Below are 15915 nucleotides of genomic sequence, written 5' to 3'. Positions count from 1 at the left end.
ATAACCGCATCCTGGAGAGGATTGTGAAACAAAACCCCTTCAAAAATGTGGGGGAGATTCACAAAGAGTGGACTGCAGCTGGAGTGAGTGCTTCAAGAACCACCACACACAGACGTATGAAAGACATGGGTTTCTGCTGTCGCATTCCTTGTGTCAAGCCACTCTTGAACCACAGACAGCGTCAGAAGCGTCTTGCCTGGGCTAAAGAGAAACAGGACTGGACTGCTGGTGAGTGGTCCAAAGTCATGTTCTCTGATGAAAGTAAATTTTGCATTTCCTTTGGAAATCAAGGTCCCAGAGTCTGGAGGAAAAGAAGAGAGGCACTTCATCCACGTTGCTTGAAGTCCAGTGTAAAGTTTCCACAGTCAGTGATGGTTTGGGGTGCCATGTCATCTGCTGGTGTTGGTCCATTGTGTTTTCTGAGGTCCAGGGTCAACGCAGCCACATACCAGGAAGTTTTAGAGCATTTCATGCTTCCTGCAGCTGACCAACTTTTTGGAGATGCAGATTTCATTTTCCAACAGGACTTGGCACCTGCACACAGTGCCAAAGCTACCAGTACCTGGTTGAAGGACCATGGTATCCCTGTTCTTAATTGGCCAGCAAACTCTCCTGACCTTAACCCCATAGAAAATCTATGGGGTATTGTGAAGAAGAAGATGCAATACACCAGACCCAACAATTCAGAAGAGCTAAAAGCCACTATTAGAGCAACCTGGGCTATCATAACACCTGAGCAGTGCCACAGACTGATCGACTCCATGCCACGCCGCATTGCTGCAGTAATACAGGCCAAAGGAGGCCCAACTAAATACTGAGTGCTGTACATGCTCATACTTTTCATGTTCATACTTTTCAGTTGGCCAACATTTCTATAAATCCTTTGTTTTTATTGGTCTTCAGTAATATTCTAATTTTCTGATATGATGAATTTGAGATTTTCATTTGTTGTCATTTGTAATCATCAAAATTAAACAAAATAAACATCTGAAATATATGAGTTTGTATGTAATGTATGAATATAATATACAAGTTTCACTTTTTAAATGGAATTACTGAAATCAATCTACTTTTTCATGATATTCTAATTTTATGACCAGCACCTGTAGTGTGCATTGTTTTCCAATTAGAGGGACAGACCAAAATTTTAACTGGTATAATCTGGCCAGAACATGTTTGTGGTATCCCTTTCATGAAGGCCCCTCCAGCTCCTCCAGAGCCACTGTGTTTGAAAGATTCTCTGATTAACGCTTTTTTTTGGTTAAGGTGGGTGGCCAGGGCTTTGAGAGATGTTCAAAGCTTGGAATATTGTTTTATAATCTAACTCGCTTTAAACTTCTCTACAACTTTCCTGGTCTTCATGATGCTGTTTTACTAATCCTCTCTGAAAAACTCTCACAGAACAGATGTGTGTATCTAGATTAAATCACACACAGGTGGACTCTATTTACCATTCTGGTGACTTCTGAAGGTATTTGGTTGCACTGGATTTGATCAAATACACAATCTTTTTTTTAAATATATTTCACAACTAAAAAATAAAAATATTTCCTTCCTTTTCATAATTATTTACTACTTTTTGTTCAACATAAAATCCAAATTAAATCCATTGAGCTTTGAGGTTAGAATGGAACAGAAAGTAAAAAAGTTATTCTCTAAGACCGTCTGTTACCATGAAACACTTAAGAGCTGCAAACTGCAACCTTTGCCCTTTTAAAACTTATGCCTCAGTCATCCATCAAAGCATACAGTTCGTGGCGAATGTGCACGTGTGCTCTGAGGAATGGCTTCCCATCTTTCCCAACCCAAACAGAGGTGGTTTGGCTCTTTTCAGTCAACAGACAGCAATTGTGTTGATTGTCGTTCAAGCTTAAAGGAGCAGAGTTTTTCTGCCTCCACACAGCTTTGAGCCTTCCTGGTTGAGCTCCTGTTTAAACACGAGCGAGGCGCAAGGAAGGATGAAGAGATGTGATGAGGAGGTTTTAGAGAGAGAATAACAGCGGGGAGAAGGACAGTAGGTTCTGCTAACAGTGCTGAACTCCTCTTCTCAATATTTTCCCCTTTGTCCTGTTCACTCATTCACAACGTTCCCACCATGAAGACCACATAGCCTCCGTTTAACATCTCATTACACAAAGAGCTTTATCAATACAGGAAACAATGTTTAAGGCACAGCCACAGGTGAAAATAGATTTAAAAAAGGCAACAAACTTCCTTTGATAAAAGGTTTCTGAGAGAAAAATACTAAACTGCACTTCCTTTTGTAATTTGGTCTGATGGCTCCAAGACAGCTGATTTCGTTTTAATACGTCTCCTATCCTGTGTTTGTGACCAGAGACAGCTTGATGATAGCTCTGAACGTGATGGATCGACAGGAAGTCACAGGTTGACAGAGATTCATGGCTACTTCCTGTTTTCACATGTATTCTCTTATCCTACAAAGTTCAGAGGTGAAGCAGAGTGCTGCGTCCTAAAAGGGCAAACTGACAACTGAGCTCATGCTGGAATAAAACTTCAATCCATGAGTTTTCTCTGCGGCTACCAGGGTATGTCTATGGAATCAATCACAGGGTTTGTTTTGAGACTTGCATGTGTTTCCAAGCAACGCCTTGAGGTTTTTTGGGGAACTGTAGACTTATCCAAAGGCATCAAATCAAGAAAGGCCTCAGCCAAGTGCAATATTTACCGTTTGGAGAAACTACCAACAGAGGATGCCAAAAACGTTTCAAACGATTGGCTCAGGACTAAAAACTCATAGGTAGGAAAATGTAATGGGCTACGCCTTGATAGGAATCAGGCATTTCTGCAATGTTTCAGAATCGCATCATAAATATCTTTCCACTAGGCTGGCCTGTTGGATTTAAACTAAGTTTCAGCTTCAACACTAACAATAACCACCCAGGGTCCTTCCCGTACACTCACACTTTGACTTTCCATGAGTCATCATACGCCTTAACCTTCTTCAAGTTTCATGTTACAACAAACGTCAATGGATTTTGTAGAAATTTGATGAAATGAAACAACATTAAGAAACAAATAACTATAAAGAGGAAGACAATTAATACATACTTTTCATAGATGTTTAAAGTTTTAAAGTGAAAATATATTTAAGAGTCACATTTGCTCCATAATGAAAAATATGAGTTTCTTAAAGCAAAGACTCCTTACAAATAGTGTTAATGCTCTGATTAAAACTGGTACATTAGTAAATATTCAAATTTGAACACAGTGTTAAAAAGTTTTTGCCTTTAGTTGATATGATGCAATGTGCTGGTTTCCTTGGACGCCAAAATTGTTACCAGAACATAGTAAATCCAAAAGCTATTCATAATCTGGCAGATTTAGGTGTAAAATAATCTTCATCTAAGCAAGATTGACCATTGGTTTTAAAACAGGCATGTAAAAAACAGTTTAACCCTCTAACTGAGCAATTTAAGGCTTTATTTAAAGATTTTAGGCAGATTTTAAACCCATGTTATAACTTTTTCATGTTACTTTTGACAATTTATCTCCACAGGAAGCTCAAACTCTTTGTTTGAAATGCATCTTTACCATCACCCTAATCTTCAGCTCCATCTACAGGGTTTCTATCAGATTCAAAGCAGGGACCTGACGGAGCCATTAGATAATATTCATATTACCTCCAGCTAGAACAATAACAGTAAGTAAGAAATGCCAAAATCTGGCATCTGTGTGTAAGGACTTGAGTTCATCACAAAATTTGTCCCATTATACGTGGACTTTTTCTCTAAATTAATGTACAGCACCTCATTTTATGGGGTAGAAGCTCCACCTGCTTATTCATGCAATTATGAATTCATCTGTGGAAAATAGGGAACCTAAAAAACTGATGCAGAAGGAGTTTTATTTCCCTTCGCTAATGATACGAAGAAGTCATATTCTAGTTGAGATTGAATATCAATTTTTTTCTGGAAAGGTTTAAAAGTTTCCATCAATCTCTCACAGAATCGTTTCTCATTTCTGGTTTATGAGTTTCAGGCAGTTTAGTCCTCCCAGGACTAAGCCACACAGGATAAACACACATCTCTCTCTGAACTACTAGATGACTGTAAGGGATTGTCAAAGGTTATGTGCACAGATGCAGACATGATAAGAGTTTTTCTATTTGCATTATTTCTCCATCAAAGGCCAGACTGCTGGAATAGTTTGTCAAGATTTAATTAGACTTTAATCTATGAAGAGGGAAAATATCTGCTTCTTTAACTGTGACTTCCTATATGTGATGGTCTGTTACTATGTCAGGTTTCGGTTGTACACTCATCTCTGGTGTTTACATTCAATCTTCACAAACCTACTTGTTGGGAAAACACTATTTAACAGATGTATAGGCTCTTAACTAAACCTTGTCCATATTTTAAAAATAATTTAAAAAATGGTTTACCATAAACCTTTGCCGTTTAAATCACGATTGTTCTCATTTAAAAAATGTTTTCACTATTTATTTATTTTTTTTTGTAAATAGCATTTTTGATACTTTATGGAATTAATAACTAAATTTGATGTATCTGAGCCCAACTACAAAGGATATATCTACCAAAAAAATCTACATTTTTATGATAAATAGCAGTGATGAATTCAGAGCTCAGTATCATTTCTTTAAAATATTTAAAATCACAAAGCTTTTAATGTGGAGCCACTAAAGTATTTTGCTCTATTTTAAGTTAAAATAACCTCCAGTTAATTTTTTTTTTTTTTTTAGACAGATGGTCTCACATTCATAAAATCTTCACAGAAGATGAAACGATTTTATCCAGCTTAAGTTAAGAAAAGTTAATTCCTATTAAAAGAAGAAGAAAGAGAAAAACAAAGCTGATATTTTTATGAGTTTAGCTAAATTTGGACATTTATTTGATGTATTGAACCAAGATAAACTAATAATTATGCACATTTAGACCAGATTTATTCAGATTTAAATCTAAACATCACATTTCTACTTTTTCTTTATGAATTTCTTCCATTATGCTGAATATAATTAACATTTAATATTTAATATATATTCTTTAAAGCCTTTTCCTATTTCCAACTTAGCATGGGCGCCTTAGTAACTGATTCCTCCGCTCTTGTTGTTACGCAGGACTATTTAAAAGTTAACTCTGTATTATCTTATTTTCTTTCTTTCTTTGCCTACGTAGATGTCTTTGTCTTTGGTCTAAATTTATTAAATCGCGTTTGCGTTTGAATTTTAAGTACTCCCTTTGATCCTTGTTTAAAACTGAAGACAATGAAGATATCCAAATATTTTTCCGTTCACATGTTTGATTGCAGGAAATATCCCATAAAGGCTATTTTTAGTCAGTGTGTAGTCTGAGTCTGAGGTTTGTGTTTGCTGATTAATGGACAGGGACAAACTCTCAAGCTGCCTGCGATGGTACGTCAGCCTCTGCTCCCTAGGAGCTTAAATAGAAGTTTATCAGCATCCTATTCTATATCATGGTTAACTGAGAGGGTTCACCAATATGGATCCTGTCCTGCCCTACAAAATATTCTCTTTTTGTGAGCTAGACGGAAACATACATTTACAGAATAAAATTGAGCCTTATGGTGTATTAGTGCTGAAATAATATGAGGATGACTGCCAAGTTTAAATCATATAAGGAGACCAAGATGCATGCAGTGCCGTGGAAAAATATTAAACCCTTGAATCCTTTTAGATTTGGTCTTATTTTATTCCAATGAATAACTGTAATTGCAATTGCAGCTATGAAATTTCAGTGTTTCAGGCCAAAAATGTTATATGTACTTTATTAATATTTATCCCATGAAAAAAAAAATCAATGCAAACAAATTAGCTTTCAGAAGTCAGATCCCTGTTTCAAGCAGGGTTAGGTTATAAAATAACTTAAATCTGTTCATCTAAAAATGGAAAGAGTATGAATGAACGCAAACCAAGACCCTAAACTAAGAGGCAAGGTTGCAAGAAGCAGTCAAATAGTGAATGCTAACTCTAAAGAAGCTCTGGAGATTCACTTGTAAGTAAGAGTTTATGGACAACAGAGTTAAATATGGGCTGATCGTGGAGGAGAAGCTGTTGGAAGCTGCAAAAGACTTGGACTGGGGCAGAGCTTTATCTATCAGCAGGACAGTCAGAGTTACAACACAGTGATTTAGGTCAAATAATGTCCTAGTCAAAGCCAGGACTTAATCCAACTGATAACCTGTGGAAAGAGTTTAAAATTCACAAAAGTAAAATGATCCAACTTAATTTATTTAGTTTAAAAGTTACCAAATTGAATGAATTAAAATGGCCAAACTTAATTCTATTACTTGTTACCAGTTGAAGTAATTAATCTAGCTTGGAGCTACATTCTCTGTAAAGAGAGCATAACAATATCAAACAAGGAAGAAATGGCAATTTAAACATCTAGATTATGTTAAAGCTGGAAAAAAAAACTGTCAAAACAAAAAAATCTGCATCTGCAATAACTGTCAGTTGAGGTGGATTTACTTTATTGTAATATTTTCTGTTATATTCTAGTACTAATGTATAATAAAAGTTGTATATTTAATGTCTAAAGCTTAACTACATGTAATTTTTGTAACACACAGTACATGAAATAATATCAAAAGTCATTTTCAAACTGCAAACTCTGGTTCATTAAAAGTCGAATAACTGGAAACAACCTTCTTCTTTGAATCAACTCTATGAAGAAAAAGCATCTAAAACTGTTATTTTATCTCACAAAGATGATAAGAAAACATGACTTACCCTTGGCCCAATGTCTCCTTGGTCACCCTGAGAGAAAAACAGGAAAAATAACAATTGTCAGTAGTTCTCAGAATTGTAAATGTACAAATGGCTAATAATTCAAGAGCTACTGTAGGGCTGCTATGACACACGAGCTTATAAAAATAGTGTTTATAGGAAGGAAGCAACTCAAGGGTCATCTGTCCAAACCACAATGGGATGTAAACACTTACTGGATAAGTCATTTGATAGACTCAGTGGACAGGATGAGATTGGGGTAGTAAAAGTGGGTGTGAGCTGGGCGAGGATTGTTTTTTGATCGGGAACCAAGGGGTCAAGCTCTCATTACTGAGCTACTATTATGATAACACAAAGGAAGGCTGTTTTCTTTTTTTAAACTTCACATCATCTATCTGTCGGAGAGAACACAACGTGGATCGGCCTGGGTCCTGCCCTGATAAGTGCTGTTTACTGTGACTGTCTGCTTATCCACAGATCTGTTGGTTGAAGGCAAAAGCACCAAGTTCACCACAGGCGTGGGCATCACAGAGAACATGCCAGGCTCTAACTGCCATCACTTTACAACAGCTTCAGCTGCACTGAGGTTAGCAGAGCGGGAAAACATCTGGCTGTCATTGAGCTTCACAGACGGTATTGTTTTTTTCTGCATATTTAGTTAGTCTAAGGCAAAACACCTGAAGGTCAAGAGATTTCATTAGGTTATATGCATCTCTGTGGCTTTATGTGGGCAAAACCATTTAATAAAATGCATCTAAACATGCCGGGGTCAGGTTAGGCAGAGCTGGAACTGGACATGAAGCATACCTTCTCTCCCTTGGGTCCGGGCAGCCCCTGCAGGAGGGATAAGACAGTTAATCAGAAATAGTCGGTAGAAATAAATCAGCGATCTTATGGAACACACACCGTAGCGCAATGCATCTTCAACATGGCTTAAGAAGCAAGTATTCAATCAAAGAATGAGGCAACGCGTCAACACCACTAAATAACCTGTGACACAGAGACCGCTTCATCTCCTCAACGTTATTTGCCGTTTGAGGCAAGGAAAAAAAAAAAAAAACTTTAAAGAATATATAGAGTTTAACAAAATGTCTTGGAAGATGAAACTAAAAATGAAAGATGTTCCTTTTGTTCCACCATCAGCCTTTCTGTCAGATGGGAACTTTGAAGATGTTTTAGTGAGGACTTCTTATGTTGGGGTTTTGTTGTGTCTTTGGGATTGAATGTCCCAAACACTAACAGAAAACATGAAGCTTGAGTTTTCTCTTCTGTGTATCAGATTCTTTGTATTGCACATTTTGACATCAAATTTATAAACGGTGGGCTGACAGATGAGATTCATTTGCCGTTCGCCTCTCTGTCCTAGTTTGTCCACTGGGCACAAGTGGCACAAAGATGCCACATGTGGTGCCACCACAAAGGTCCACAGTGACAGAAGAAAGAAGACATGGAAACCAGCCAACATGTGTAGGCTTCTCAAAAGCAACGTCACCCTTTGAAATTTCTTTGATATTTTGTCATGTTAAAACCACAAACCTTCATGTATTTGATTGGGGTTCAATAGAATAGGCTAACACAAAGCAGAGCATGAGAACTTAGCCCCTTTACTCTAATAAGCCTAAATGAAATCTAGTCAATCACTCCCCTCTGTAGCCACACCATTATTTAAAAGAGTCAAACGATGTGTCATTTAAACTCGACATGAATCTCCTCTCTGAAGGTCATAGAGGTTTTTATTCAAGTATATTAATGAAAAAGCACCAAGAAGACCAAGGAACACACATAAAGATCAGGGATAAAGATGTAGAGACATCTAAATGGGTTAAAGTCATGGAACGATATCCCAAACTTTGGTGATATCACAGAGAGCCTTTTATAACATCTTCCTAAAATATGAGGATGGCAAAACAGCAAAACTATCAAGAAAAAGATCCACTAAAAAAAAGGGCATTAATTGGAGTAGCAAAGTAGCCTCTGGTAACTCTGGAGGAGCTGCACAGACCTGTACTAAGACGTTGCTCTAGTCATATTGTCATCAATAAAGAATAGAGAAAAATAGAATATTTAGAATTTCTTCCCATTTCTGAGTTATACATGACTTTTAGTTCATGGGTTAATTTCAAGCAAATTTTCATACTATTTCTGCAAGAAAAACTCAATATTATGTGTATACTAGGGATATTGAAAATCAGGAGCACTGAGACATGTCGTGGTGGCCTGGCACAGGGAATATATCGTATATATTGGTCATATTATGTATTGCACATAAAGTAGGTGTCAAACACTGATGCAGTAGCTTTGTCCTGAGTGATAGAAAAAATGTTGGTGTCCTGAAAAGTGTTCAAGCTATGCTTTTGGAATTCTGCTTCACTTAAGATGATCTGGAACATTAGCTTTGCAAGATAGAATATTTAGAATCTCAATTTCATATCTTAGAACAGCCAGCTGTGGGCAGATAGATAGATAGATAGATAGATAGATAGATAGATAGATAGATTTTTTTTTTGTCTTTTTATGCCTCCTTTGTCTACTTTTTGACTAACCCTATCTGGTATTCAAATCTATGGCTCCTTCAGAGTCCTATGACTTTAAGTGCTTCCATCCTTCTTAAGACAGGGCTTTAAATTTTATCCTCACCTTCCTTTTTATTGAGCCAAATATTTAGTTTGGACAGGAGCTCCTATTGTTATGGAGCAGAGCTTTGACAAAGTGTGCCCATCGCCGGCAGAGCCTCTGCACTTTAGGTCAGGGTGAAAGTGGATGGAAATATGTGGCATAAAACAATCTGAAATGAAAATATTATGTCTGAAAAATGAAGCTTCTCCTCTGATATTACTAAAATTAATGAACGTCAGATTAAAATCTCAGTTTAAAGGTTGTCTTACTGGAACTTCTGACCAATCAATCTAGATAAGCTTTTTTTATCTGGATCCTCTTATTTTAACCTCTTGCTCTGTGAGTTAAGAAGTGACCCTGCCTGAGAACTATGCTGCTTTGTCTGTGGTTTTTACTGTGGAGGACGGTCCTGTTAAATGACAGACTGGGCTGTAAGTTGGATTTAACAGGAAACAGGAGTTTAATGATGTTTGGAGAGGAACTATTTAAACGGCTCCAATTAAGAAGATATATATATAAGACGGTCAACAAAATGTTTCCCCTTTTTGTAAATATAATTTAAATTGTATTTAGAAAATTGAATAAAGAATTATGACAAAGATAAAAGGAATGGCAGAGTGACCACAGAGGTCAGCCAAAGGAGGAGCAGAGGGCACCGTAATGACTTTTTAAAGAGCCTCTGTTTGAGGCCGTAAACACCATTCGCTCCCCTTCTTTCCCATCGGTATGTAACCCATTTGCTCTGCTGTGCCTGTTTACACGCTACACCTGGGTGAGCCTGGGAGTGTGCAGGGTTTCATGTGAAGGGTGATGAATGGGAGGGCAGAGGGGATTTCTGAATTAACTTTATCCATGACTCCCCCTTGACTGGCGAGCTCTGGGACGACTTAAGACGTGGAACAAGGATGAAAATAGGTACCATGTTTTCTTTTTTAACAGGAACAGTAAAAATGATTGATCTGCTACAGAAAACCCACCTGTCTTGCAGGGAAAATGCCCATCTGGATTCTAAGTTAACAAAATCTACATGTAGTAACTTCTTATTTCAATGAATAGCTATAATTAAAGAGCTAGAAAGATGTGTGAGAGGGTACCTGGCTTCCTTTGGGACCTGGAAAGCCCTTAAAATGAGGAAAAATAAGAACTTTACAATCAAATCTAATCCCTTAAAGCACATTGTAAAAGTTTGTCTATTAAATTACTCACTGGTTTGCCATCCAAGCCAAGTGGACCCTGTTGGAGAACAATAAAAGAGAGCGGTTAAAAAAATGCAGAATAAAACACTACAGGAACAGCTACAAGTTTTAAGAACATCACTGTTATTTTTTTCTTTTGTTTCAGATTTAAATCGATTAAACTTTTGTTGAAAGATTTTTGAAAAATGGCTTGTTTGGTAAAACCTGAGGCTGTTCTTTTAGTTAGAAATACATTGCCGCACAAATGTAATGGAAATTAAAAGCTCAGGTTAGATGTGTGAGACCAATAAAAACACTTAAAATATCACTTTTTTCCACAAGTTTTGTTGCTTGATGTTATAAAATATTAATGTATACATCATATTCACATGAGCTTTTAAACCATATTTACATATTTTATGAAAAGAAGGTCAAGCTGTCTTACATATATAAATCAAAATAAAGAAATAAAGCTCATTCTAGATATGTCTAATATTTTCTTGACAGGATAATTCAGATAATTTTTTTAACTTTTTCTACTTAATTCCAGAATAAGGAGATTTTTCCTACTAAATAGTAAGGCAATTTAAACAACTTCTAAATTTAATAAACTAATTTAATGAATTTAAAGAATTATAAGTAAGCAACTTTTGCTGAGAAAATTATATTAAGTATCGCATTTTTGCAGTGCATCAACCATAGAAAATATCTGTCAGTATGCTGGTGGAGATTCTCCGTCATCCAGGTCATAGTCATTCCAAAAAGTTAAAGTCAAAAAAGAAACCACCGGACCTCGTTTTCCAAGTTTGAAGACATTTCACTTCCCATCCTGGAATCCCAGTACAGATAAAGAAGACAGGTGGTTTGAAAGGGGTGTGAAGGAAGCCATTTATGTGAAAAGAGAAAAAAACAACCTTAAACAGAGGGGGTGGACTCAGGTTTAAGCTCTCAAAAACCTACAACGCAGCAATACAGTTGATTCCTTTCCAACACCATCTCAACCCCAAAATCTCGCCAGGTCAGCCAGGCCAACAATGACCCTTAACGACTGCCATTTCAGAAGAATGGGCAAGTATTGGGTATTGCAGGCCAATAACAACCTAAACAATTCCCATTATTAAGGGTGGAGCTGGTTTTCCAGCTTCAATGTGCATGTTTTCTAAGCCATTATGAGGCTTTTGTTAGGCTACTCTATAAATGTCTGGAACTCAACACTAATCCAGACATTTTTAATTGAGAAAGCTTCCTGGATGGGCAGCAAAACGTCTTTAAACTTGGAAGACAAAGTCCAGTGTTTTGTTTTTTAACTTTCACTTTTTGGAATATGTTGGTTTTGTTTTAAATAATTTTTTGTTATTAGGCTGAACTCCTGTGGAACCAACTACCAGTTCAAGCCATTGAGGTAGACACCCCGTCTACATTTAAGGCTAAGCTTAAAACGTCCTTTTTGATAAAGCTTATAGGTAGAGTGGCTAGTTATGCTGCTATAGGCTTAGAATGCTGGAGAACATAGGGACCCCTTTCTCATCATTCTGCTTCACTCAATCTCTGCTCTCCCATTCTGCAGTATTTGCTAGTTTAATAATGTTATGCTCTTTCTGATTTTTCTCATAGTAACTTCATCTGGTCTGTTCCTCTTTGGCTGTGACACCATCGTGGAGAGAAATATCAGCTGTGCTGCTGCCATCAACACATTTGTTTGTAGATGTTGGAGATCAGCCTGTTTTTTGGTTTCTCTGACAATGACTAACTGGATGCGCTCTCTTCATCCTCTGACATGGGAGCTGGCTCACAGCTTGTCTGACTGGCTGTGCGTTTCCTGGACAGAGCCGCCTGTGGAGCTGGTTGACAGTTGACTTTTGCATCTCTGCTTCTTTTTCTACATCGGCTTCTGTCTCCTAGAACCCCAGTCGGCCTCGGCAGATGGCCGCTCTCACACAGAGTCTGGTTTTGTTGGAGGTTTCTTCCTGTTAAAATGGAGTTTTTCCTCTCCACTGTCGCTACAAGCATGCTTAGTGTGAGTGATTGCCTTTGAGTCATTGATGCAATCAACTGGCTTTGCTTAGATAGAAAACTTTGAATCAATTTCATTGTATGATCTGGTTGGATTATCTTTGTAAATCTCCTTGAGGTGACATGTGTGGTGCTATATAAGTAAAGTAAATTGAATTTAAAACTAGTACAAACAAATATGATTAAGGAACAGTTACTGTAAAAGGTACCTATTACACAGCTCTCTTTCTGGGATTCAGCTATGAAGCTAATTAAAAAAATGAAGAATAAAAATGAGTAAAGAGCTAAAAGTACTATGAATAGCTACTTCATGGCTAATGAGCGCCACCAGTAGAAAAAACAAAACAAACTCGCTAACATCTTTAGAACTGTTCTGCTAAGCCAATATTTTCCATTATTATTTATGCCTTTAGCTCTATTAGGCAGACATTAAATTGATATAAATCTTTTAATCTAACTCTCAGCAAGTAAGGAACAAATCTTGTCTTCTAATGACCATCTTCAAAGACTTCTAATGAGTCTTCAGTGGATAAAGAATGTCATTATTACACTAAAAAGACACTATTTGCTTAAAATCCTCAGACCAGACAGACCCTCTTAAAAACATCCTAAAGCCAGCTGTTACTGATTAGTGTTTCATAATGTTTGACTCTCTTTCCTTATCTCTCGTGAGACTTTGTATATAATGTTTGTCTTAAGAGAAACAATGAACATCATTTGCAAATACAACAAAGAGAGAAAAATAAAAGATGGTTTGTAAATAGCAGAGAGAGTTTGGAAAAATGATGTGAGAAGAAAATGGAAAAAAAAGAAGCAAAATTAATATATCCTGCCCCACGGTTTGAGTGCACACCACTTTTGGATTTTCCTAAATCAAAACTGATAGGTTGTTGGATTTATGCAGTCATTCTACATCTGCAATGTGGGTTTGTGGTGATGAGATAACCTAAAAGGCGGTTCAGTGAGGTCTTCCTGAAGCTCACTGGGGCGCTGAAGCAGCAGTTGGCTTTGTGCACTTTGTTTACCTCAATAAAAAACAGTTGAGCAGTCATTGAACCTCTTCTTCAGAGCAACCCTGGGTTCAAACGTGGAGACCCTCAGATCCTTACTTAAACATAAAGGAACACTTGGCTGTAGAATGAAACTTTCCAAAAACACTTAAATGTGATGTATGTGGTAAAGGCTAATGTTGACTTCCTCCTTAACGACTATACTCCATGTTAAGCAAACAGTTTTTACAGCGTCCCCCGAGTATGGGTTGCTTTGCACCCCCTTTGCAATAGCGGTGGCTCTGCAGACTAAAAGCTGTCATTAACATTCGGCCTGTATGGCCTTGGATGGCTTTTGCTGTTCTGCCTCTTCTGTCTGGGGGACACCTGGCCTCAGGTCCTGCAGGGGAAACCTCAGCATTGCCATCATTGCTGGCTTTGATGGATGGGTCATAGTTGCAAAAAGATGTGTGGTCTTACACACAGTTTGATGTTTTGAAATATTATAGAGAAGTGAGCATTCAAAAGCATTAAAAGAACTGCAAAAATTGTTGAAGGTACTAATGTTCCACTGAGTGTCAAAACAAAAATACTGAGGAAGTGATTACTTTTATTTGTACAACTCTACACCGCTTTAAGAGCATGAGAAGTTGTAGTTTTGTCACTCTATTAAAAGCAGCATGCTGGGTTTACCGTGTCATGAATGTGAGAAATTAGATGAGCATACAAATGTCCCACTGAGTTTTTCCCCTGCTATCAGGGTCCAGATCTTTGGATGTGTGCCTCGTGTTGCGGCGTACATGCGTCCGCTTGTATGCGGCGGTGTCCCTGCATCTGGTAGCATTTACTGAGCCGCAGCTCCTTCAAGCATCATCAGGATGAGTAGACGAGTTGAACGTTGTGAGGTCATCTGCTGCTGTGGATGTCTGTTCAAAAAGAGACTGATTTATGGCTGCTAACGAGCGACAAAGTGGCTTGTGAACCTTTGCAGAGTATGTCTTTGCTTTTAAAGATGTGTGTGAAAGTTTTATTCGCCGTTATAAAACCCGATATGTATGCCTGGCTCCTGACCTCAACTTTAAAGATGGAGAAAGAAGCTTACAATTTCTTCTGTTCTTAAAGTTTAAGGGGTGATATCAGCACTAACAATGAAGCAGTCATTATCTATTTTAAAAGAAAAAAAAGGTAACCAATACAGCAAATGTCATCGACTCATCTGCTGGAAAAAAAATAAATAAATCACATGCTGTATGTGTTGAGGGGCAAAGTGAGCACATTTGAAGAAATCTGTATTTAATTTATTCAAAACAGATGAATAGATTCAGAGGTACTCAATGCTGATTTTCAGGACACTTGGTGGTTTCTTATGTGCTTTTATTCGTTGTTTCTGATTATGATTTATAGATCAAAAAATTCAGTTTTTAACCGAAAAAAAAAAGAAAACCCCAAAAGAATATGTGTAAAGAAATTATATTTGTACCTTTCATAGTTTGGAAGTTAATAAACAATATAAAATATCCCGAAGAGGTTTTTCTGTGACGGGACAGTCAAACTGAACCAAAAGTTCCAGCTTAACAGATTTGGGGACTATACATCTTAGTTATTTTGTCTTCATAAAACCAGTCAAACTCAGTCTAACTGGATGCAGATTATCTGTGAGCATAAATTTTTAAGTGTCGCCAAAGTTTCTCTTTTGTATTTCGGTCTGAAGTTTGACGAGGCACTGGACAAAGTTTAGAAACAATCTAAAGCAAAAAGTTTTATATATATATATATATATATATATACATATATATAAACCATTCTGTTACAGTTCTGATTGTGTCTATTTTACAATCTCTCTGGGGAATATTGTGCTCAGGGTGATGAGCACTGTTAGTTTCTTGTCACGTTTAAGCCTAAAAGTTATTCTTTAGGTCAAACTGGATTTTATTTAGAGATGAAACAATAGTGAGGTCCTAATAAAATGATCCTAAGAGGTTTTTTTTATATATATATTTTTCTTACCTTTTCACAATAATTAAGGTCGGTCTAAAAAATACATCAACAATGAAACTCAATAAAATACATTAAAGTTGTTATGAATGTTATAAAAAAACAATCTTTGCAAGGCCTTCAATATGAAGAACAGAAACAGAGCAATAATTTTCCATTGATGATGGAAAAGTAATATATTTTCTTTTACTTTTTGCATAGTTGCAACATACCTACAAGGCAGACAAACAGTCTGTGCATATAAAAGGGCTGGAATTCAAATAAAACTAAGCTAAACTAACAAAAAAACAAAACAAACAAAAAGTATAGGGGTGGTGGTGAGGTTTTGTGGGTCTGAATTAGGAGCTTCTGGTAAAAAACTCTTCATCTCACACCACAAAAAGGATCTGATTACCAAATACAG

The 15915-nt window shown here is 37.0% G+C and overlaps 1 protein-coding gene across 12 annotated transcripts in view; it reads right to left on the bottom strand.

The window, feature by feature from the left end:
• LOC119792461 (collagen alpha-1(XXIII) chain) overlaps positions 1 to 15915 on the bottom strand; it is a 196655-nt gene that overhangs the window by 26277 nt on the left and 154463 nt on the right. For all 12 annotated transcript variants that reach the window (XM_038299081.1, XM_038299089.1, XM_038299085.1 and 9 more), the window contains 4 exons: positions 10547 to 10573; positions 10435 to 10461; positions 7532 to 7558; positions 6728 to 6754 (listed from right to left, as the gene is read on the bottom strand). In XM_038299081.1, coding sequence (XP_038155009.1) covers positions 6728 to 6754; positions 7532 to 7558; positions 10435 to 10461; positions 10547 to 10573 — 108 coding nt within the window. The remainder of the gene's footprint in view (positions 1 to 6727; positions 6755 to 7531; positions 7559 to 10434; positions 10462 to 10546; positions 10574 to 15915) is intronic.

Source organism: Cyprinodon tularosa, unplaced genomic scaffold, assembly GCF_016077235.1.
Source record: "Cyprinodon tularosa strain WSP-4 unplaced genomic scaffold, ASM1607723v1 ctg42, whole genome shotgun sequence".
Taxonomy (NCBI): domain Eukaryota; kingdom Metazoa; phylum Chordata; class Actinopteri; order Cyprinodontiformes; family Cyprinodontidae; genus Cyprinodon; species Cyprinodon tularosa.
Note: the sequence above shows the minus strand (reverse complement) of the source record. Positions and strands in the feature narration are given on the sequence as shown.